Source organism: Poecile atricapillus, chromosome 3 (genome assembly GCF_030490865.1).
Source record: "Poecile atricapillus isolate bPoeAtr1 chromosome 3, bPoeAtr1.hap1, whole genome shotgun sequence".
In the NCBI taxonomy this organism is placed as follows: domain Eukaryota; kingdom Metazoa; phylum Chordata; class Aves; order Passeriformes; family Paridae; genus Poecile; species Poecile atricapillus.
Genome location: NC_081251.1, coordinates 75,025,446 through 75,051,228, shown reverse-complemented (window position 1 = coordinate 75,051,228; position 25,783 = coordinate 75,025,446). Strand labels below are relative to the sequence as shown.

Here is a 25,783-nt window from a genome sequence, read left to right as displayed (position 1 = left end):
ATGAAGTGTGGCTGCACATTGTGTTTAAACTGTAGCAACACACATAGCTACTTCTTGATATTCTTTTGTCCTGGAGGATTTACAATGAAATTTTCATGAACCCTTCAGGGAGACGGAACACATTTGGGAATTACCACTTTTGTCTTTTCACAAGTTTCCCTAGCATTAGCAAAAACATGCTACAGCCAGTACTTGGCCTCAGTTTTTTCACATTTAGAATATGCTATGACTTGTGAACAGAGCTACTTCCATTCAGACAGCCAGGGGTGTGGGCTTCTGGTCTTTATCAGAGAAAATATGTGTGTGGTTAGGTCATGGTTACAGAAGTCAGGTGCAGATAACCAGCAACGGAGCTGGGCAAACTTGTGTGGAGAATGCCCAGCCTCCTGGGATTTGTTTGTTTTAACTTCACCTTTTGCTGGAAAGGGTATTTTTGGCATGCTATTTTTTCCTACAGCTGGGAAGTCAGTGTTTTTCTTGGAAGTGCTCTGGCAGTTTTCCTAGTTAGGACAGCCACCTTAGGAATTGATCCTCTTGCAGCCTGCAGGGTGGGTTGTAGAGAAGAGGACATTTAGACACTTTCTTATAAGTAAGCCAGGTACTCTCACCAGCTGTGCTCCAGGGCACAGGCCTTCTGCCAGCCCTCATCCCAACCACTTGGTTTGACCTGAAAGTGTCAACCTGCTTCTAGTTGAGCAGTTCAGCAGCACTGTGAGAAAGTTTTCTTCTCACAGTGTCATCCATGGAACAGCCTAAACACAAAGCTGGATTTTAGTTGAGTTCTAAAAGCTAGGGCTTGAATTTGTCATAAACACTCTCATGGAGATGAAACTCCAACAGGTTCAAGCTGTCTCTTGTATCACAGTCATTTGCCCTCACTTCCATCTTACTTTAAGGTGACTTTCTTTGCACTGCTGCATTACTGGCACATCATGCCAACTCATTTCATTGCCCTGCTCTGAGCAAACTCTCTTGGTTAAAATCATAAAGCACAATGCAAAACTGACAGTAGACAGTAGGAAAATACCTATTGATTCCAATGCTCTTTTCCTCCTCTGGCATGTGCTGATTTAACTTACTGGTATTCCGCTGCTGTTCCACCGATGAGCTCCTCTCCAATTCCTGAGGAGCAGGGCACCTTCTTGTCTCATCACTTCCCTCTCAAGGAAATTATGTTCCATGGAAATATACATGGATTCTAAATGAAATACCATTTCCCACTGTCTGTGATGAAAGTGAGTGATGGACCCCATCTATTTTTATGGGTCGGAAATGCATTTTGAGTTACATTGCACAGAGCAATTCCCATATAGACAGTTCATGAAATGTGCTCCTCCCTACCCAGCTCGTTCAACATACACAAGGCTCAAGCTAAAGACCTGTCCAACTGGCTGGTGGCATAGAGGAAAAATGCCAATGGATCTGTATATGTGAATGTTACTGTTTCTCTCAGTTTTATTTTTCTGGAAACCTACAGTGGTGAAACCCTACAGTGTAATTGTCCCTGAGGATTAGACTCTGCATTTGTGGCAGAGAGTATGTTGCTTGAGAGAAGAGTGTTTGAGCTGAGGACCATTCTGACAAAACATTAACATACCAACCTTCACCTTCTTTCAGAAAGTAGCAAGCAAAAAAATACAAAGTGAATGGTCTGTCTGCTAAACAAGACCCTTTGACATCCTGTTGTCATTGTAGTGGCATTCTTGCTTTTTCTTTTTTTTAGACTCCAGAAAGAGTAACCTCTGCCTTCCAAACAACTACAGAAAAAAAGGGGGAAAAAATCACACCTGGAAGTACTGCCTTGAGCAATGTACAGTTGAGTTGAGGGAGGATAATTTTCTGTGGAATAAATACCATTTATTGAAATGGCAGACTTTTTTTCCAGAGAACAAATGTAATCTTTTGATAGCTTTTATTTAATTTTAATCGTCTTGTTTTGAAAGTGTCAGAATATCCTCTTTTAATTTTTTAAGAGACAATGGTTCAAGAAGACTTTTTTAAAATGCCAATTTAGTTTTAAAACTAAAAGCCCAAATGTGAAATGAAATGCTTCAGCGTTGTCAAATGTAAATTAACATAATTCAAAAGTTTCACAAGTCACAGAATAGTTCACGATTCTCATCACTTTATTTGAATGTGGGAAAAAAAAATTAAAATCCTTCAGGAAGAAAAAACATTTTTCTCTCTCCACTCTTGCATTTGTGGCTCTCTCCTACGATGTACCTATGTCATAGCTGTCCAATGCATACAGAAGTGTCCAGGAGGTTTTTCAGGAAGGCTGGGAAGCAGGACAATGGGGTTAGAAGTATATGATTACTTTACCACAGGACTTCCTTTCCTGTGAATTCTTTGCCCTGTAGTGTGTGGATTAAAAATAGTCCTGGACTATCTTACATTCCATAGTGAGGGAATTGCTGCCTAAAAAAAGAAGGGATTGAAGCAAGCTTTAGTCCAAGATGTGAGGAATAAGGCTCCTATTGGAAAGAGACTTTAGGCATCATTAGCAGCTGAGACTGTGGCCAAAATTTGAACTTCTGTAAACTACTTTCTATATTGCAAAGTGGTATGTAATTCTATATTCCAATAGTAACAGGTATATGAATATATTTAGTGATGTTCTACAATTAGATCCTCAGTAACCTTCCATCTCAGGTTTAAAGTGGCATTGGAAGGGAGGCAGCAAGATCTAAAGTGCACTGGGATTATTTCTGGGAATGCTTTTATAGATGAGAGACAGACTGAAGTTGAATTATCCTTAGTGGGAGCTTTCCTTGAGTGAGAGGTTTATAGGGAACAGGAGATAAACATGGTAAGCAGTTGCTGAAGTATGGTCGTGGTGTAATAGGACTTACATAAAATACCATGAAGGGGAAAGTAGCCTTCCTGTTGCAGTCAGTCATTCTTTTCAGGCCCAGAAATTTGGGGGCTTGCTGCTGAGGTTGCCCACAAACCTAATGTGGTGATCCCAGAAAATTACGGTTATCTTTGCTTCCACTTTCTTTCCTAGGAATTCTTTTCTTTGTCTGTTTATTAAACAGGACTATGTCAAATGAAAAGAAAAAAGAGAGCAACAAACAACAAGCAAACAACCAATCAACCAGAAAAACAAAAAGACAAACACACCAAGAAACTCAACCATACCAAACTAAATTAGATTTAGAGTAGCTGGTTCAAATCCTGGGGCAAGGATTATTAAATTAAGAAAAAAATTACATAGTAGAATACAGCCATGGTAAGAATTTGGATGAGTCACCTTACAGACTGCAGTTATCTTCGTCTTTTCTGCACTGCTCAACAATGTTATCAGCAGTGTTTCTGCTACTGAGCATGCAGCCAGTGTGTGGTAAACTGTGCCATCACAGTCTCCACTAGGTAATCATAAATTAAGCTGTTAATAATGTCTGAACAATGAAGCATTTTTTGGTGGTTTGTTCATATCACCTTGTATTAATGAACTTCTTTCATACCTCTGGCATTCAGGGAATGAAATTCAACTTCGACATTCAGGGAATGCCAATTTACAGGAAATTGGCTCAGCAAACCTAGATATAACAAATGTCTGCTTCATTTACCAGATAATTAAATGCAACTACTTTAAATTAAATTAAACCACTTTAACTAACAAAGAACACCTATCCAGTTTTGAGAAAGTCATATCACATATGAACAGAAGCTCTTGAAGTACAATTATGACGCACTAACTCTAGGATTAGGCATTGGTCTAAATGAATGAGGATAAATTTAATTCACTTTACTATTTATAAATCTGTGCCCAGATGAACCCTCATCTCTTGACCAGATTTTATTTCCAGTAGGTTCTATGTTCAGCCCATTCCTTAATAACTTGTAACCCACCTGTGAGTTTGCAGACATTCTTCCACAATGCAAAAACTACCACAGATGTCTCTACTCGAGTTTAACACCCAAGTACTGCTGCTGCCAATCAGCACCCAGAAGCAGAGACCTTAGAACCACAGAACCAGAATGGTATGGGTTGGAAGGAACCCTAAAGACCATCTAGTTCTAACCAGTTTTTCATAGGCAGCTAGCCCATAGGCACCTCCTGCTAGCCCAAGCTGTTCAATGCCCCATCAAACCTGGCTTTCCCTGTGAGGAGAGCAGGATGCCATCTTCTGTGGCACCATGGAACACATGGCATTCAGCAGAAAAACATCAATAGGCTTATTACCCACTGCCTGACTCAGAGCTCTTGAAGGTTTCAGGCACATGACTGGGGACGGATTCATCTGGCTACCGCTTCAAGCCCCAAAGCCAGGGTCCATTGAGATGGCTACACCTGCTCTTGTTAACCTCAGGCACTCAGACTGGTAAAAGCTATTGTTTCACTGCAAAATGAACGCTGGTTTTGGGGGTGAGGTAAGAGCTTGTCTGGTAGTGAAACATGCGGTGACGCAGGATGAGTCTGCCTGCACCCTGCTGCTGGTTGCGGCCTCAGCAGACAGACCTGTGCTATTTGCTGCCTGCTAGCCTGAAGCAATTGTGAAGTCTTTCTTGGCCATGAAAGAGCAGATGTCTCATGCCACAGCAACCTCAACTACCATTTTTTTCTTGCATTTCAGTGAATATATGTTCCTAGCTGAACTTCTGCCTAAATATTTTTTACATATTATGTAGCAAAATCCCTACAGCCTTTACAATAAATTTTTAAAAAAAATAAAAAAAAAATAAAAAAAATCAGTTTTATAACTGTGTATTGTCCATGCACAACAATGTAAGTGGCAACTTTCATTTAAATCATGTCCAGGACTGATGAGTACCTTTATAGTCATCCTGTCCCAAGCAAAAACACGTTCATTGCATTGCCGCCTGTAGCTGTAGCTTTCATTCCCAAAGTGACAGAGTTTTTCCTCATGGTCCCTGTGCAATGGAAGAGTTGTCATTCAGGAAATGACTACATAAAGTCCTGTGAAAAATCAAGAGTGAGAACCAGCTCCTCAAACCACAGGCCACAATGTCCTATCTCCTGTGCTGATTCAATGTCAGTGATACTGAGGCACTCAACAAGGTCAGAACACCTTTTTCCTTCTCCTTTGCCCCAAACTTTTATTGCTGAGCATGGCTTTCATGTGGCATGGGATATCCCTTCATCACTCTGTGTCAGCTGTCCTGGTTTTGCCACCTCCCAGTTTCGTAGGCACCTGCAACCTACTCACTGAGGGGGAAGAGTGGAGAAAAAGAGAAAGCCTGGATGTTCTGCAAGCACTATTCAGCAATAGCCAAAACACTGGTGTGTTAGCAACACTGTTTTAGTTATAAAAATCTAAAACACAGTACCATATGGACTGCTACAAAGAAAATAAAAATTAACTCCATCTCAGCCAGACTCAGTACAGGAGTAGAAAGAGAAACTACATTTAAAAAAAGCTGTATAGGGTCTAGGTTGGGGTCATCTTTTTTGCTCTGAGGTTGTAGAGAGTCTCATGTAGTAGGATCCTGACTTCTGTGTTGAGTTGTTACAAAGTTATTACATTCACACAGGCAAGTTTTTCATCATGATGCTGACCTCAGAAGCCCTCTTTGCTTCACTTGCCATTGAACATCACTTTGTAAAAGAGAATCAGAGGAGGATTCAGAGATGCAATGAAACACAATGCTATGCTTCTCTATGAGATGGAAGCAGTGTGGGGTGAAAATCAGCAGCAGTCTAGAATATCCATCTGTGCATGCTGGGCAGATAGGAGGCTGTCAACATTCCTCAGCCACAATAGTTTTGCCATTTGTATTTCCAACAGAGAGTTCAACAGCATGTCTTTGAGCTGACAGGGCAAAGGTGCAAGAGAAAGCTGCACCTATCAGGGAGCCCACCTGTCACTTTCTTTGCTACAGAACATAATGAGTTTTACTTTATTTTATGAGACCTGGAAAAATCTCATCATGTGAAAAGCCCTGAATCAACACTAGTGAAGTCTGAAGGGGGGCCCAGATGGTTAGGAAGAAGAAATGTAAGAAAGACAGTAAAGTAGCATGAAGTTTGTTGTTATTTGAAAGACCTAAAAATTTGGGGATTTTTGTCACACAAATTGTGTTATTGCTGTCACACCGAGTGGTGCCTCATCCTCCTGCTGTGGTTAGTATCTGGGAGGAAGTAGTTTCAAGTGTTACCTCCATGGCAGGCAACAACTTATGTAGATTACTTACATATAACTTATATGTAATTTATTTCCAGAAGCAGCCCTAATCTTGGACATGAAGAGCAATTGTCTGCAATTCCTTTGGTGCTGTTGGCCTCACATAGAGAATCTGAATAGGGTCATTACCAGTAATAAACATGAGGTCTGTGCAGTGCTCTCTCGTTAAGATGCAGGGACACTGCACAGTAAGTGTACTGTAACACTCTTCTCTTTGCAATAAAACCACGAAAATACATATCTAGAAACAATATGGGTAAAACTAAAGAGAAGTTGAAAAGATATGAGCCACTGCAGGTTACGTGTAGGTCTCAAGAACTTATTAAAGTATAAGCCCTTCCTCCTTTTCTCCCTATCTCTCTGTGACTTGCACTGTCACCTGTTCTCTTCTCATGGCGAGGTTCCCCACGGCCTGACTGCTTATCTTGAAAACAGCTCTGTCCCTGGATGGAGATATGGGGCAAGGTCATAATCACTGAAGTATTTTTTCTTGTAAAAGGCATCTCTTTTAGGATGAAGTTGCTGTAAGAGGTGACAGAAAAACTGGAGACAGGAAAATCAAAAGAGTGCTGGGATAGAGGGATGACATGGGCAGATTGACAGCTGTCTGCTGACCTAAGGCAAGTTGGTGGACTCAGTGGTTAGTTGATCCTGTGGTGTGCAGATATGAACTGCAGATATAACCAGTCCATAGGCTGATGTTATTTACAGCAGGTGTTAAAGAATGCAGCATAAAAACAACATAAATCTTTATAATTAATTGTTCCATGAAATGATGTGTGTTTTCTGCAATCAACTGAGCAACCCCAGTTGCTTTCTTCATTCTGCGTGTGGTTTGATTGTAAAGCTGTACTAAGTCTTATCCACAGAAACAAAAAGATGAGGACTTTAGGAATCTTGTTTACATTTATTAAGACTTTATTTATTAGTTTGTCATCTGCATGAAATGGTAAATTAAACGGTAAACAGCTAATCTTCCCTTATAAAGGTGAGATCTCACAGGAGGTTTTTATTCCTAAGACATTTGACTTATAACAGCCTTGAAATCTGTTCCTTTACCATCCAGGAAACGGTACACACTGGAACGCCCTTGGAGATGTGCCTGTAAAGGGCTGGTCAGTTTGCTTTGCCTCCATCCCTCTTACCCTGTTGGATTACATGTGTGTTTCCTGAGAGGGGGATTTTCCATTTTCCTTCTTGGCAGCAGTAGGTGTCCTGGGGGAGCTCTTAGCCTCGAGGTATTCCACTGCTCCATAGGTCACCATGGACAGCACAAGCACAGACAGTAAAATGTACATTTTGACGTAGGCTTGCAACAGGTTGCTGTAAGCGAAGGCGATGACAAATCCAACTGATTCCCAGAGACGGTAATTCGCAAAGGCAGCCTCCTTGTTTTTCTCAAATAAAATGCCATAGATTGCTGGAAGGAAGGAAGAAAGGAAGGAAAGACATGTCTTGTGAAGATTAAATCTGCAACCACATATTTTCTGCAAAGGGAATAAATAGAGCACAATGGGAAAGACAGACATTCCCTCATAAATGTCAGAGAAAGGAAAATACAAGCCTTGCCTTAAAAAATTGTTGTGCTTCTGTGAATTGTAACAAGTGAAATAACATAACAAACATGACAAAATAGAGAACACCAGAGAAAAAGGGAACAAAAATGTGAGGAAGAAAGGATGTGATTTATTGAAATAAGATGGCAGGACTTCTTTTTTCAAGCTATTAGTTACAAAAATGGAGGGTTTTGCACTGATGAACAGGTAAGGAGAAAAGGGAGGCCTTGACATCATAGAGTCTCCATGTATAACTATGGAGAAGCTCATACCAAATCCTTACTGGCTTTCACATCATGGGCTCAGATTTAGTATGCAGATAAGATATGTCTCTCTGAATCAACCAGGTTTTCAAATTTTCAGCTCCTGGATGGGTTAGCAAATAGAATATCCTTGATGCATACAGAACTTCCAGGCAGCAACTGGAAAACTTACTTGACACAGAGACTCAGTTCAACTGATCATCCTAATGCAGTTGTGTTCAGTGGGAAGCTCCCAATGAGTTAAGTCAGTTGCACACACACAGCTGGGATCCAGGGAGAGATTCCAGCCTCCAGGTCTGGCTAGTGAAGCACACAGGGAAAAGGGAGAGAGCTTGCTTTCCTCTGGGTGCTGAGCTAGCACCAGCAGTGATAAAGAACAGGGTATTTACTCTGATTCAGATGTGGTATGCACAGAGGAAAGAAGAATATCAAGAACTTTGACTGTTTTCATCCACTTGTAGAACAACACATCTGTTTGAAATATGTACATTCAGCCAAAAGACAAAGAGGAATGCAAAGTTCTCTAAAAATCTGAGTAGACTCAACTACCCCTTCATTTTTGTTAAGTAGGGGGAGACTTCTTCTGTATGAAAAAGCTTATGTGTCCTGATGACTGCAAGAGGACATTGGCTGAACTGTTTCAATTCAGACATGATGGAAATCTGGACAGGTGCATCACAAGATATACTTAGTTCATTAAACTGTCTGAGTGGAGTGTAGATATAATAGACCTTCATAGATTTGCCTAATAAATGAACAAGTGCAAGTTGTTCATACTAATTACCTGATATGCCCAGTGTTATCTCCTGGAAAGATATTAGTGAGGAAAGTTTAATATAGGAAGGTTTCTGAGGCCATGTTAGTTCTATGTCTAAAGATTCTGGTTTTCAGCTGGTACAGGTTTGCCATCTTGAAGCAAATTGCCTGGATGAGCTTCAGCAGGACCACCTGCTGGACTGAGTGAGTGGAGAGGCTGCTAGCTCTGAAATTTTGCAGTTCAATTCCATGGAAATTATCCTGGTTCTTTGCCACTGCCTGTTTTCCTACTCGCTCCCCTGGTACTTGTAGGCATGAGTATATAATAGGACTGCTGGAAATTATTTGAGTCCAGGTTTATAAACTCTTTAGACTCATTTATATCCTTTCTAAAGACACAAATCAGCCTGGAAAGATCTTGGTTTTACTGTAGTCCACCTGATAGTTCTGTGCTACACAATTATTATGCCCCTGTTGTTTTGCCCCAGGTGCAATTTTTGTCAGTGCATAATATCAGCATCTGTGCTCAAGTTAGATAAGAAAGAGCACAACACGCTCTGAAATGAAGTAGCTTTCACTGGAAATAAGTGAGAGCATCCACACATGAACACAAACATGTCAGGAAAACTTTTTAAGATGAAGTGGCACATCTACTGTGAGCCTACATATCCTCTAGGGGGTACTCGAGTATTAAATATCCACAGGAGCACAAAGCAAACCAAAGAATGCCTTAAGTATGTGGCACTGTGCCATTTATGTATTCACTGGTTAATCTACTGAGGCCCAAGCAGCATTCATGGGAGATTAGCAAAGGAAGGAACACAGATTTTGTAAACCAGTGTTATTTTGGAGGTCTTATCTCACCTCATAGTCTTTGATGCCAGGAAGTTCTCATGTGATGTATATCTATATGAAGCTTTTGAAGGGGAGAAGACAATTAGTCCTATGTGGGTATGTCAAGCTGAAGATCCTATTCTGGGATGCAGCACTATGGGGTAATGTCACTGCACCTCTCTATTAATGTTTCATGTCATCACTTGATGTTTCACTGTGACAATGTGACAAAGAGAACTTTGTATTATCTTACAAATGAGATCTGTGAAACAGTTGAGTAAGGTACAAACCAAAAAGAGACACTATGCAAGGAAGAAGAACATTTGGGTGTCTTTCCAAATGTGAAATTTTCACAAGTATCTCACAGGAATCTGAGAATGCAGATGACTGGACAGAGGGCTGTAAACAGAGGATGATCCTGTCACATAGCTGCAGAGTTCACTCACCATCAAGTAAGCATAAAGTACTGTCCACTGTCTTTGCCTCCTCTGGGGATTTAGAAATTACAGTCACTCCCTAGCCACCTTCTCCAATACTTAATTCCTCTGTGCTTACCCCTTTTTCCCCTAATGCAGGTCTCAGGTGCATTTTTGTCATGCAGGGACCTTACTGAGGAAACACGCTCCTCAGGGACACCTCAAATGTATGTAAATCCTAGAAGAGAGGGTACAAATCCCAGCTCTTTTCAGTGGTGTCCAAGAAAAGTGGGCAAGAGGCGATGGGCATAAACTGAAATACAGGAGGTTTCCTCTCAGCATCGGGAATTTTTTTTTTACTATGAGGGTGACTGAGCACTGTCACAGGTTGCCCAGAGAGGGTGTGGAGTCTCCCTCTGTGGAAAATATCCAGGCTCCCTGGACATGGTCCTGAGTAAGTGGCTGGGTGGCCCTGCTTGAGCAAGGGGTTTGAAGTCCAGAAGTCCTTTCCAGCCCTAACCCCACTGTGATTCTGAAAGAAGCACAGTGTCCGAGGACAAGGTTTTCTGGCTAAGATAGAAGCAGGACAAAGGACAGGTCCTTTATTCCAGTGAAAGACTAGGCTACAGTTCTCAAGAGTGTTAGGAAGCAGAGCAGTCAGAAAGACTGTGGCTGAAGAAGCAGGAAATGAATGAATAGCTTGACTTAAGAGAGAGCAAATCCTCTTTGATGTTCTCCTTCCATGACCCTGAGTATTATCAAGAACACTGATTTTAAATTTTTACCTGAGGCACAAGCCTCTGGGTAAGGATGTGAGATGATGAGAGGGTGTTCCCTGATATATGCACTAGCTCTGCTCTAGGGGATATGAGCTGGAGCTGCTGGAGGGGCAGAGAAGGATGCTGGCTGACCACTCCCTTGTGTGTAGAGGCAGGGACTCTACATGTGCTTGAAAGGAGATCACTCGAGGAGGCAATGGACTACAATGCTTTCCATCTGGCTCTCCAGGAGGAACAGGACACTTTATCTAGTGAGTGAAGTCTTCTAAACTCCTTAGACAACCAAAGGGATCAGAGAAAGGAAGGCCAAGATGCATAACCTGATGTGTGCCCAGAGGAGCACCTTCCCCTGAAGTGATTTTGTAATGATGTGATGTAATTCCAGCTCAAATTTTTGGCAATGAATTCCATACTTTGCTTATGCATTGTGTGAGAAATACTATTCATTTTGATTCCTATAAAGACTTCTGCCTGGTAACTATCTGGTGCCACTAGTCCTGTTATTATGAGATATAGTGAATTTCAAGTCACCTTCTCCATACAATTAATTATCTTAATGACTACTTTCCATACTTACCTCTTGTCCAGGCTAAAGAGCTCTAGTTTTTAGTCTGCCTTCAAGCAGAAGTGCACCATGACCTTGCTCCTTTTTATTGCCTACTTATGCCTTATCACACTGGATTATGAGTTTTGAAATAGAGTAAATCAGAACTGTATGAAGTCACTTGGCTGTATAATATTTCTGTGGTTTTCTCCTACACATTTTTTCCAATAACCTAACACACAAATTTTTTCTTCTTTTGTTGTTGAGCTTTGAGTTAATTTTTATCCAGAGTGCTCTCCTTTATGCTAAAGACAGACTAAATGTAAAGTTCTTCTTAGTTTCTAAATTACTTTGAAATAGTCCTCCAGAATATTTATCCTGAATACCCAAATACCTGAATAATCTTCTGCAGTATTCTTCTCTCTTCATCTTGGAAATTTTGGTTCAGTGAGTATTTTGCATTCTTACTCCCAACTTGTTCTATTTCTTCTGCTTTCCAATGAGTTAACATATTTCTTTTAGATGCTGTCTTAAAACCATTATCATTGTTATGCAGCATTGTTTCATAGATGCAAACATGCAGACTTTTATATCTCGACAGAATACATTTCATTGTCACCAAGACTTACCATTAGTTTGTGTTTGCCAAACAGCATCAGATACGCCCCAAAGAGCAGGGATGACAAAAAATACAGCAAGCTGCTTGGGATGAGGTTTCCACAGCAGTAGTGTTATTATACAGCCTGTGTTCAAAGCTGCGGCTGTTGATTTAGAAAGAAATAAAGAAGAGAAATAAAGATGCAATTATAATTAGGACAGATTGTGGTAGATAACACTTATTTATTCTACCCCCCAACAAAAGCACAAGGCAATCTTAAAGTCTTTCTGGTTCATTGAGCTTTGCACTGACTGAGTTGATATCACATGAAATACAAACAATGCAGGCTTTTGACAGTGTCTAATTCATGATTCTGAGCAGTGTCCTGAGCTGAGAGATGCTCAGTGCTGATACGATTGTTAGCACAAAGGACACGAACTACTGAGAAGGAGCTTCTGAAAGGCTTGCAGTCGCCATGTGAGGCATGTGGGAAGGGGGACCAAACACCCTTCTGCGCTCCTTGCCTTAAATGAGGTTTCCATTTAGGGCTAGAGGGGACAATTAAGGATTTCTAGAGGATCTGGTGGCTTTGGGGTCTCTGTTTTAAAAGGTGGTTTTTAAATGAGTCACAGATTCTTCCCCCTGCAGGTGCATATTCACAGGCTGAGTACAAAGACCACTAAACAGAATTGAGAAGTTCAGGTCTTCCATTTCTAACACTGCAGTTTGGGGAGAGATTTATTTGTTTATTGCTACTATTAGGTTGTTTTGGTTTTTGTTTCTGTTTTTTTTAAATCTGAGTTTTATAGGCTGAGACACACACCTAGAACAGACAGAAGAATCTTTGAGCTAGTGACTGTAACAGAAAGCACTCTAAATTTCTTCCTCTTTGTCCAGGTTTAAAATTTCCTGTGGAGAATGTCTGTAATGTCTTGATGCATATTGATCTATTCAGTGATGTTTCTAATAGTATAAGTTATTGCATAGAGGAAATAAGGTATTAGTCTAGTTCAGTATGCATAATGCACACAGGGGCACAAGAGAAATATTTCTTGGTATTTATTTTGTGCCTCCATTACTCTGTTGCTCATTGGAACAATGTTCTTTGGAAAGGGAGATGTCCTTAAATATGCAAATCTTTTCTCAAGGCAACATGTAAATTACTGTCCCGTACACAAGCGCTTAAGTTATTTTAGCCTGACACATGATTCTCTTCTATTTTTCTCCCTATAGAACTAGTAGCAAAAAGGACAGCAGGCCAACCTTTAAAAAGTTTCCTGAAATTTCACTCAAATTTCCAAGTTTGTAATTTCCTGAGACTCAGGTCAACAGTGATTTGCATTCACTCCATAAGTGTGAGGAGGTCTCAGCCCAGTGGAGAAATCCTTCTTATGATAGTGCAAGTCTCAACATCTGCATTGCAAGATGATTTGTCACTGGCTGCATCAGAGCTATAAACATCAAAGCTATAGGGCACCTCCTGCATAGATAGAGCCCTCAAAAGCAGGCTGAACTTACATCACCAGCAAAGTGATGTAAGGCAAAGACAGCAATAGAGTTCTTAACTGTGAGCTGAGCTGCCTCTTCTTATGAATGAAGTTTGTGAAGTCTGCCTCTAGATTGACTTTGGTTGTAATTGATAGCTGACAGCAAGCTATCCCTCTGTACATGCAAAGGGGGGAGCAGTGGATCTGATTACATGTGGTGATCAGTCGTTCAAGAAACCTTTACATACCTAATGCAAATAGAAGTTTTCTACCCGTGAACTGAGAGATCTTTCCAAAGAGCAGGGAGCAGAGGGAATTTACACCTGCAAAGCAGATCATCATATAGCCAACGTACTGTATCCCCAGGGCACAGGTCATATATACCTGGAAGAGAAGGTATAGTGGTGCCACATTTTCTTTGATAAAAATACACAGCTAAAATTCAAGCATTTTACCCTGAGTGTTTGGTAAATAACCAACATGGATGAGATAAAAACAGCATGGCTAGAGAGTTTGCCGATAAGTCCCTGGTGCATTGACATAGCTGGCCTTCAGCAGCAGCTTTCCTACCCCTGTTCCCAACCAGACTGATGCCATGCAAGCAGAGGGATAATAAGCAGAACAATTCTGAGCACTGCTTGCTACAAATAAAACTCCTGAAAGCAGCATTAGGAGTCTTCTGCCCTTCCCATCATAGCCCAGGAGATGAAAATTGGCAATTGACACTATGGTCATGACAGAGCTGCTCCCAAAAAATGAAGAGGACGTCTTCTATAACAGCGTATAACAAGTGGAGGTTGCCATGGAGTGCCCTTTTCAATCCATTCCAACAGAGCAACAAGTGCACCCTTCCATCTGATTTATATGCAAGGTTTGAAAGCCTTAAGCTTGGAAGAAACGGCTTGGGAAGGTTGTCCTCTTTCTTATGAGGCTTTCTCAACAAATGCCTGGAGAACATACCTGCTGTGTATCTAGGTTTGTTGAGAAACTGGAGGAGCAGAGGTGGTTTTAACAATTTCAATCTGTCAGGGTCCGGACCTGTTGCAGTAGTGACTGTGAGGGCTTTCAGCCAGCCACATTGAGGACTTGCCCTCTTACTGTAAAAGTTGTCAAAATAAAATATGTGGAATGTGTGCTGACTTGCATTTATACAAGCTCTAGGGAAACCAGAAGAGGAAGGAAGATATGAAAGCTTTCCTGACTTCTGGCTTTATTCCCAGTTTGTTATTTACAACGAGGTGAAGAGTTTGAACCTGTAGCTCTCTGCTGTGGGCTCCACTGGTGAGTTAAGCACTCTACTGCATTCTTTTTGAGGCTGTTCCAAGGGACATATTTACTGCTGTTTGAAGATGTCACTCAGTTCATTCACGTAGAAGTAAGCAGTAATTTTGCAGTCCACAAATCATCATTAAGAACATCTTCATTTGACAAGTAAATATTCAATAGTGAGATACAGCGGCACAAAAAAAATCAGACAGAAATACATTTTCATTTACATCCATACCTTGGAGTAGTCACCAGTAAGAAATGCCTGTTCAAACCCACTGTACATTGTCAGAGGGATTAGAAGACACTGTCTTTTATCTTTAAGATGCCGGAAAGTCGCTAGGAAAGTAGACCAAAAGGATGGTGCTTCTAGTTTTTCTTTCTCAGTCTCTACTTGGTCAGATTGGATCTGGTCCAGAAATATAGTAACCAGCAACACAGCTAGCACACCGCAAGCTGCAAAAAAAAAAAAAAAAAACCAAAACAAAAAGTTAATGGAAAACTGAGGAATGCTGAAAGAATGATGGGAAGTCGCTTGCTGCTGTTATTGTTCTGACTTGGTGCTTAGCTCTCTGTGGGATATTTTGGCAGCTGCCTCTGATTCCGCTTCAGTGTAGAGGCCATTTCTGTATAAACAAGGAGGCCTGATCTACATTCACATCTTCTGCATACAGCTGTGCACTGGCAAATCCCCTCAGCTTAGCTGTGGCTGGTCTGTTGTGACAGCCGCCGGGCCAGCTGCACGGCCGCTGAGGGTGACAGCTCACCCTTCCAGGGCACTCCGGGGCACGGGGATGGGAGCCGGCCACAAACAGTTCCCTCGGGAGCTATCAGGAGCCTTTAAATCAACAAGAGAGAGGAGTATTCACTTCCAGTGCCAAGGTCTTCATGGCTAGCAGGGCTCTTCTTTCAAATACATGGAAAGAAAAATAAATGCTGTCTTGAAACCCAGTATATGTTGTGTCTTTTTTTTCTTTTTTTGGCTCAGAACCATGCTTTGGGTATGGAATATGTGCTGTTTTGAAGATGATAGGGAGCAGCTCTAGCTAACTTGAAAAGATGGAAGCTATAGCTTTAAACCCATAATTTCCTCGGAGAAGCAGCATATAAAAGTATATAAAAATATATAGAGTGTTTAATCAGAAAATTATCATGCACGTATCAGTCTAGATTTGTTGCCTGTGTGGTGAATCAAAACAATTTTTTTCATGTTATCAAGAAGATAACTGTGTCTCACAATATACATGAGACAGCCATAGATTCACAACTGATTGCATCATTTTAGATGCAGGGCACGATAATGTTTCCTCACTTATGCAGACTAGAATTCCATCCATGGAAGGAAGTACAGTTCAGAGTAAGATGAGAACCAGGCACCTCTTTCCATCCACTTGGCTTGTTTAATGTGCTCCTGTGTTATTTGTATGGATATTATCTCTATTGTGAACTTTTAATATCCAAATACATCAGCAGATTAACAATAAATTGCCTCATTTTTTTTATTGCTTATTATTTTTCATCCATGTCTCGTAGAATTTCTCCAGTGTCCTGGTTCCCCACTGTGGCTAAGCTGTAAATCCTTTGTGATTCAAGTAATTATTGGTTCTGCCAGAGTGTTTATTAGTACTTATGGACTAATTGCTTTACTTAAATGGGTGAGAAGAGGACATCCACATTTCCAGAAAAAATATATATAAAAAATACATTAAATGAATCAAGAGCAATTATAGGAGATAATGGCATGTCTTAATAGTGGTTGGCATGAACATAAGTAGAAATATTCGCAGTCCTTGAGACAGCAAAACAGCAGAACTGTTATCTATTACTGTTTCCACACAAACTGGGAAAAATAAGTATTCAGCCACCAAATAGAGAGGACACATTTAAAAAATGTCTGTGAACGAAATATTTACCCATTTACTTTCCCCTGAGGTAAGAAAAGACATCTCTTGCATTAAGAGCTTAAAAGAAGGAAACCCCACTGACGCAGGGTCAGGAGGAAGCAGGGTTGCATTCACTCTGCATGCACAGAGCCTAAGGGAGTGCTGTATATGTTAGTCGTCAAATTTAAATTTAAACTTTACAGACAACATGCCTTTAGCAGAAAGCCATCAGCTCCAGTACATTCTGGGAGGAGAGTGGGGGGATATTTTTTACACTTTCCCACCAATTAGGAATGGAGGATGGGGGCAGAGGAAGGCTTTTCTGCAATGCCCCTGTGCACTGAGACCTGGCTCTGCTGGGTCACATACATTCTGTTGGAGTGTATGGCAAATTCTGTGCTCCTGTATCAGCACAGAGAGTACATCTATGTTCAGAGACTGCAAAGATGTTTTGACAGAGCTGAGGTGCACATTGCCTTACTGGATACTTTTCTTTATCCAGAGAATAACTTCTTTCCAGTGGGATACTTTTTGGAACTTTCCTCACTCAGTGAATCCTTGCACATATATTTTTTTTCTTTTAATGGCATCATCTTCCCTGTATTTAATTCTTTTCTAGCCTTGTGCAAGGAAGGTCTATAGCAGCTGTAGTTACTAAATGGGAAATATTCCAATTTGCCTGGCTGAATTTGGGTCACCACACTGGGCTTCAGCTTTATTCCAGGTGAAAAATATAATGAATAACTTTCTCCTTTAGATAAAAATGATACAGCTCTGGCATAAAGTGTTAGAACTATTTAGGCAGTAGTTGTTTATAGCTCTCACATATCTTATTTACCTTTGGCAAATTGGATTGAAGGAGAAAGTCAGAAACTTAATCTGCAAAGCCCTGCTAGATTCCACTAGTACTAGGCTCTCCATCAGTGATACTGATTAAAGATTGTGTGGATTACTCACCAGTATAGATCCCTACCAATGTGTAGATTAAGGAGTTGGAGGGTCTTGCTGACTCAGTGGAGTTAGTGGTACCAGTCAGGCAGTTGAATGCTCCACAGCATTTCAGGTCTTCTTCTGTGATCTCCACTAGTTAAGAACCAAAACAAAGGCAGGTCAATGAAGAGATCAGGCAATTCCACACTATGTGTAAGGATATAAGGAATCCAGTTCTTAGCCATTGGTCCTGGTTTCAAGCCTTTCCTGATTAGAGATATTTAACTTCAGAATCCCAGTTTAACACACAAAAATTTGGTTTAAGAGAAACAAAAGAGAGACTGAACACTGAATTAATGGTTACATGAGGGCAGGGACTAAAGTTGGAAGGTGAAATCTGAATCCAAGCTCAATTTGAGTATATATTTTTATCTCTTAATCATAATTCTTCATGAGATAGGTCCCTAAGTTTACACCAGCAATGGACTGATGGACTTCAGTTCTTAGAGCCATCCCACATTTTCCTTCTCCAGATAATTTCTGTATATGTTATAGGAACAGAAACCACCTCAAGACATCTTTTCGGTGTTTTTATAAATTCAAATTATGATTACTCAGTATTGCAATGTAAGATATGTGAGTTCCATGCAGCCTGCTTTTCCTGACTTTATTATTTTACATACTGCTATTTTAACTTCCTGAGAACGCTTGAAACCAACAGTTCAGCAGTATTTGGAGTAAGACTTTTTCTTTGTGCAGTCCTATCATTGCTGTGTAGGGCATATGTCAAAGCCACAAACACACATGTACTTACACACACCGTCACCAGCACACTGTGCCCACTCCCTCCAGTACCCTCTTGGTAAAGAATAAATGCCTACCCAAACAGCAATCCTGGATAAACTGTCTACTGGAGGAGGATGACCTAAACCCCACACAATATTTTTCATGTTCTCACTGCAGAATTTGTCTCTGGTCCAAGCACAATAAAGGGCAACACAGCTGTACCTTGGCTGATTCCTTAAAGGAGAGTTGATCTGTAATTTTTCAATTAAGGTGATTGCATAACTACTTTTAGTGTGGTTTTCCTCATTGCTTCCAATCAAAGCAGCTGTGATGTGAATCAGCTGTCTAACCAGCTTCATAAACAACTTGAGGTTCAACATAAGATAAAATGCAGTAATGTAAAGAAAATCATTACCTTATAATAGTCACTGGCTACTACTACAGGCCTTTAGCAAAAAATGGACAAACAGACCTCCAGCAAAATTACCACTTGCAAAAGGTGAGTCACATGAGTGAAGTGTGGAAGTGTGTAAAACAAGTTTTTTATTGGTTCCTACATCATCTGAAGATGAAGCTGCACATGCAATTAGTCATACACAGGCTGCAAGGCAGGGTTTGCACTGTTTCTCTTGAATTAAAACTTGTGATATTGTTGAGTGAGGAAGGATGACTCTCATCATTTACACTGATTACTGTCTTCAGGTATGGTATTATCATATGGTGTAACTTTGCCTTGCTGTGTCTGGATGCAATGATGCAGGCAATACGTCAAGAGTAGCTACATCTGAATTTTATGCATTTTGAATTTGAGCAGATACATGCTATATCTTTCCAACTGCTCAGTGAAATAATTCATTTTAAGTACATGAAAATATGAATAGATGCCTTGGCACAAGTCTCAGAGGAGAGGAAAATAATCACATGACTGGAGATTCTTACCCCCTCACCCCAGCAAAGAAATTTCCTCTGGATTAAAGCCGTGTCTCACTGAGAAGGCACAGTAGAGGAACTCATGTTATAACTGCTCATCACTGCAGTGAAGATGCCTCTGGCTTTGAGCACCATTCACAGGAACACAGCATTTTCTGAAATTCTATGCAATAAGTTAAAAAAATGTCTACAATTTGGAGGAACATCCTCAAAAGTAAAACTAGGAAGGGATTTACAAGACCAAAAAAATAGTGTTTTATTCCTCTTGTTAAAATTGTGTGTGCTGTGAGGCAGAGTCAAATGGTTGCAGCTGGTGCAGACCCCACAGCTGCACCACTGTCTCTGCCCTGCAAGTGACATCAGAGCAGACAGTCCCTCCTGAGATACCATGTGGCTCTGGGATCAGGTCAGCAGAGCTCCACTTCACTTGAAAGGGTCTTCCAGCATTCTGCTTTAATGGTGCTTCACCTATAGTTACTTAGGTTTAAAGGAAGCATGATTCTGCATAGGTATCACACCTTGCGACAACTACTTTGCCATAAATCCAAAAATTAAAACCTTATGCCAACTTCCTGATACTTAGCTTTAACCTAGCAGCTATTTGAGAATTCTTCAGAGGACATACTGCTTAACTGAGACAGGAAAGAGGTAGCTTCTTGCTACTTATAGTAGCACTGTATATAGAAAGCTCTCTCCATGTCTGGAGAACAGCCCTGTTTTGATTTTGACAGGATGAGGAATGTACAGGAGACTGCAATGGTAAGACACCACAGCATTTTGAATCTCTAAGGTGGCACCCAAATATTAATCTATCTTCACAACCACCATTTTAAAACTGACACCAATTACATGCATGGGAAATGAGGGCACTGCTGCTGAGTGATTTCTTCAAGCTACATTGGCATCTGCTGTCTGAGCCTGAAACACAGCAGAGGAGCCCTGGCACGCAGGCTCCTGCCAACAGCAACTGCTACTTCTTCTTGACAGTTCTGTAGAGCCCTCATTTTCAGCAAGCACCAGCAAGCAGTCTGACTCACCTTGAATGCTTAACAGCAAACTAACCCAGTACAACAAGCTTTGCAAAAGGGTTGCTTTAATATTTTGCCTTTTGTTTTAAACCACTTTTAGTAGAAGTCAGATGTGGAGGACTGCCAATGCCTGCAGCCTTGCAATGCCTGCAAACCATCTATGCTTTGAAATACAGGGGTAGAATTCAAACAGAACTCAATAGAGTTCTATTTTTTAGCTATTTGCCTCTTTATGGCTGATTTTTGATAGAAAATCGACACTTTCATAGAGAAATTTATCTCATCTATTTCAGGCATCTATCCTCAGATGGTCTAACTCTCATCTCAAGTGCCTGTTTCCACTGACTATGAAAGCTCAGCTGCAGAAATTTACCTCTTATCTATCCAGAACTAGTTAATGTTTATAGAAAGAAGTGCCAAAATTTTAAATATATTTTACCTTTGTTGGAAGATTGGTCAAGTATCAAGGCTGAGATAAGATTTCCCCAGACGCCGGAAGTCTGAAACACGAGAAAGAAGACCCCAAAATATTGGTTGATAATGTCTTTTGCATTTTTTCCTGCTTTCTCAGCATACAAAGTGCCAGCAATAGTGAGGTAAGTGCATTTGGCAGACCACAGTGGTGCTCCTCCTGTGCCCAGGATCACAGAGGCAGGGATGAGTGTGTACCTGCCAAAGAACACTTTATTTAGCACAGTTCTTACCATTAGCATAAGAATCATTTGCCCAAAGATCCAGCAGCAAAAATAGACATCAAAGAAATAGATTTATCCTTTTTATAACACAATAAATCTGTTACACAGAATCAAGAAAAGGCCAGCCTTGTGAAGTTTAGGGTGTGCAAGCAAATGCAGCTCTGCATTTGCTTGCACACCCTAAACTTCTCAGTTATAAGAAGTTAAGGCACACAAGCACAGACCAGGCCAGGCTGGCTAGGTCTGTGCTCGTGTGCCTTAACTTCTTATAACTGAGAATTGCATGTGCACTTTAGAAGACAGATATTGACAACTTTCCTCCACAGAGTTGCAACCCTTGTCACTGGAGAGCAGAAGTTGTTCATCCACCTTCAGGAAGGGCTAGGCAGGAGTTAACCTTCTCCTGCGCTCCTCTTCTCCCAGAGATACTGGCTGGAAGATAGTCTTCCCTTCAACATTTTCACAAACAGCCCTAAAAGTCTTTTTACTTTAAAAACAAACATCTGATTTCCCCCCCTCCCCCCCCCCCCCCCCCCCCCATTCCCCAAAGAGGAATCTCTGCTACAAACATGAGTTAGAGAAGCAGCTCCAGGTGGGTGGATGGATGTATATGGATGTATTCATTCTGACTCTACACATTTTCATCTCTCTGGTCCACCTAATACAGAATTTATTTATCTTGATTTGTGACAAGTAGAAACTTTTGCATCCAACTTTCTACTCTGCAACAAAGACAGTAGGAATGGAGAAGAAAAAGACGACAGAACTTTGCCCTTATTTTGTTTGAACACAACAGAGAGGGTTAAAGTATTTTAATCGTACCAGCTAGCATAGAAGTTCCCTAAGGAGTAGGCGATGTAGCCGCACATAGAGATCACAATGGTCCACTTGCAGCCCAGCTTCTTGATGATGATTGGGGGGAGGAACATGGATGATAAGGTGAGTGCAGCAAACAGAACACTTAGGGAAGCAACGCCCAGGCCTTCTTCTGCATTGAGGCTGCTCTGCAGGGACAAAAACAGCGATTGAGGCAAATTTCATCAGAGGTACATATTACTGTGGTGTACAGAGAGTGATTTTGGGCAGAAACAGAGAGACACAGCATCTGGGGCTGGGTATTACTGTCTCATTTCCCCAAAACAGCCTGATTATGGACTTGGAATTTTCCTCAAAATGATAGACCATTTATGAAAACCTGATACAAAATCAAGTGAGAGTTGGTCCTATTCAAAGCTTTGGTAAATCCTTCTTTAGATTATTTGATGCTATTTGTTTGAGTTTCTCTTTGAAAGCAATTTGAATGAAAGGTAATCTCTTTTCTTGGCCTTCATTTGTTGTCTCAGGCAGGAATATTCTCAGATCTGTATTACAAGGGCTGGCATAGCAATAGTGGGAGAGTCTTTGTTTTAAACTACAAGTCTGAAAATTTCTAAGATTTTCAGAGGCCAAGGTCCAAATATCCTTCCTAATAGGCTCACAGAGGCCCTTGGTAGTTGGAAGAAATTGATTCACCCACATTTTCACAAAGAAGGAATAACATTTTACTGATCTAACCAGGTTTATGCTCAAAATACTTCTCTTGTCATGATGCTCTGAAAGTTGAAATGAGAAGATCAATTTGGGAGACCTGGGCAAGCTTGAAAAATGGGTCCATGCAAACATAATGAGGTTCAACAAGTCCAAATTCAAGGTGCTACATCTGGGTCAGGGCAATCCCAGACATGAGTACAGTTCTTCTCCATGAGAAGAACTCACTGAGAGTAGCCTTACAGGGGAGGACGTGAGAATTCTGTGCATGAAAGCTGGACAAGAGCAATAATATGACAAGAGCTCGCAGCCCAGAAGGCCAGCTGCACCCTGGGCTGCATCAAAATAAGTGTGACCAGCAGGGCAAGGGAAGTGATTCTCCCCCTCTACTCTGCTCTGGTAAGACTCCATCTGAAGCACTGAGTCCAGTTCTGGGACCCCTGGCACAAGAAGGACATAGACAAGTTGGAGAGGAGGGCTATGAAGATGATCAGGAGGGATGGACCACCTCTCCTAGACTAGCTGAGAGAGTTTGGATTGTTCAGCCAGGAGAAGAGAAGACCTCATTTCAGCCTTACAGTACTCAAAGCGGACATTAAAAACTCAGGATGTGACTTTTCACAAGTCTAGTGATAGGCCAAGAAAGGGCAACAGTTTTAAACTAAAAGAGAGATTTAGGGTAGATATAAGTAAGATAATCTTTATTGTGAGGGTGGTGAGGCATTGGGACAGGTTGTCCAGACAATCTGCGGATACTCCATCCCTGGAAATATTCAAGCCCAAGCTGGATGGGCTTTGAGCAACCTGGTCTAGTAGAGCGTGTCCTTGCCCATGGCAGAGGGTTGGAATGAGATGACCTTTAAGGTCCTTTCCAACCAAATCATTCTGCAACTCCATGCTACTTAGCAATGTTTTCATGACTGTTTTGATTGATAGGTGGTATGATTCAGTATGATTTTGGAAGGGGGACTGGATGCTGAGGGGGTGGCACTGGAGAGCGTTGTAAAGGAATGAAGCTGTTGGTGTCTTCATGGAACCACTTTCTAAGCCTGCAGTGGCTGTGCAGTCTGGCCATGCAGGGCCATAGTGGCAGTCATGCAGCATGCTTGGAGACAACCAGGTACCAGGACAGTCTCTGTAAGAGCAGTGCCAAGGTGTTATAGAATTGGAATAGTTGTTTTGTAAACAGGAAAAGAGGCTTCCTGATCTCAAAGGTCTTATTTTTGAAATATCACATGCCTGATTTTGTCAGCTAGAGCTTCCAAAAATTAGAAGCCAGGCTTCCAAAATCACATGATTTTTACTGTCTCGGTTTTTTGTTAGTTAGTTAGTTAGTTAGTTAGTTAGTTTATTTGTTTGTTTATTTGTTTGTTTATTTGTTTGTCTTTTAGTGGGGTGTGAGTCTGGGTAGTGGAATATTGAAATGAATTATTTTTAGCATTCCAGTACTTACAGGTTCACAGATTCACAAAATATTGTGATTTGAAAGGGACCCACAGGGTGATCAAGTCCAACTCTTAAGTAAATAGCCTGTATGGGCACTGAACCCACAACCTTGGTGTTATTAGCACCATGCTCGAACCAACTGTTTCAGATGGTGGGACTGACTTGCAGCTTCTGGGGTTTATCTTCTCCTGCCTCATTAGTCTCTCCAACTCATAATATCTCCATCCAGTTTTGGGACTATTTTTGCACAACAGCCCTGAGTTCAGAATCTGACAATGCCAGCAAAGAAAAGCTGTTCAAGGAGAGGAGATGTGCAGAAGGAGGCACTTCTTCCTGAAATGAGGTCAACCCCTCATTATTAAAAACAAGTTCATCATGTTATATATCAATTTCCACCTTTAAGGAATACAGATTCCCACTCCAGTTGGAAAATTCAATCCAGTTGATAGTTTATCTACTCATAAGAATTCACAGACAGCAAGAGTAACCCTCAGTCTTTTATTTTGGATAAAAACAAGTGAGCTCTAATGGTAACCTGAGTATTCAATTCTAGAAACCCATCTCTGCTACTATGTTTTAGGATGCTAATGCCAGTAAAGCCTCAACTGCCTTATTAAAAAATAATATTTTTTACTATTATATCATGATCCTTGAAATTACTGTACTATTTTACACTTAAATTATTTAATTTAAGTGTAAAATATTTTATTTAGTTTATATTAGTTTTAGTTTTATTAGTAATTATATTATTAGTTTTATTTAGTAAATTATTTTATTTAGTTTAGGCATAATTTTTAATTATTTTACATTGTTGTACAATAATAATTACTATAAAATCATAGCAATTTAGAAATATTGAAAACAAATCCTTTCCAGAAACTGAATTTGTTTTCCATTTGGCAATATCTTCTCTTGAGAAAAGTCATCTCAGGTTAATTTTGTTTTCTGTTTCCATTGAAATAACTTTTGTGGATCTGAAATAGTAGCATGACACAAGTATGCGAGCTATTTGAGAAATACTGGAAAAAAATATTTAGTAAATGCTGTGGATCTGGGTGAAGAATATTAACCTGCAGCAAGTCAATGTCCTAACCCATCTCACAAAAAATACTGTGCATGCCTCCTTCACAGAGACCATGGAAAGACTGATGTGTTTCACACTACCAGTTAGCCTGATGCCCTTCCAGACCAACTGTCCTGACAACCAAAGGGAGATGCCCCTCTTACCTGCAGACTCTGGAGTCCTGAGTAAGCAGTAAAAAGTAGTAAAAATCCAAAAGAAATGACCAAAACATTCTTAAGATTCCTTTCCATGTTGATTCATAGAAGACAAAAGGTCTGCCAGTGGGCAAAGCTGATCCAATTATTCCACAGGATGACTTGGGTTGGAGAAAAACAGCTTATGCCTTGTTGGAAAAGGTCACTTTTTTCTGTGTTTGTAGAGAAGACAGTTGCTAATTATTTGAAGACTGGACAGTGAACTTTACTTTTAAGTAGTACTGAAAACTTATGGAGTTGTTACTCATTCACCTGTAGTTACTCAGGCAATAGCCAGCAGTCCCAAGGGCATCTATCACATTTTATTAGAGTGGTCTCTTGCAACGCTTGCACTTATTTGAGTATTGAAGTCATATATTATATGGCTCTCCACTATGATCAGTACAGAAGAAAAAAATTGCAAGCTGTGGAATCACTTTCTGTCATAAAGATACACAAATCCATAAGGGACAAAGATTAAACACTGTACTGAAATCTCTATCAGGCCTGTTGCTTAACTGTGGTTACAAAAGCATGCTAGAAAATGAGGTTGTGCTACAGCTCTGTCTGCATACACCAGCTCCATAACTGTGCAGCACAGAATCCCAAAGCTGCTGGCTGCTTGGCAAGTGGGACAGCCTTCATTCATGGAG

General features: G+C 40.7%; 1 protein-coding gene across 2 annotated transcripts; it reads right to left on the bottom strand.

The window, feature by feature from the left end:
- Positions 1 to 2,220: 2,220 nt before the first annotated feature.
- Positions 2,221 to 25,312, bottom strand: UNC93A (unc-93 homolog A). 2 transcript variants are annotated; one of them, XM_058835931.1, is made up of 9 exons: positions 25,101 to 25,312; positions 21,723 to 21,904; positions 20,645 to 20,874; positions 17,489 to 17,614; positions 14,887 to 15,104; positions 13,631 to 13,766; positions 11,927 to 12,058; positions 2,853 to 2,951; positions 2,221 to 2,278 (listed from the first exon to the last, which is right to left on the bottom strand). In XM_058835931.1, the coding sequence occupies exons 1-8, from the start codon at positions 25,185 to 25,187 to the stop codon at positions 2,893 to 2,895; spliced, it is 1,170 nt and encodes a 389-aa protein (XP_058691914.1). In that variant the 5' UTR covers positions 25,188 to 25,312; the 3' UTR covers positions 2,221 to 2,278; positions 2,853 to 2,892. The 2 variants fall into 2 exon arrangements, with proteins under 2 accessions (XP_058691914.1, XP_058691913.1); XM_058835930.1 differs by lacking the exons at positions 2,221 to 2,278; positions 2,853 to 2,951 and adding an exon at positions 7,104 to 7,569.
- Positions 25,313 to 25,783: the final 471 nt, after the last annotated feature.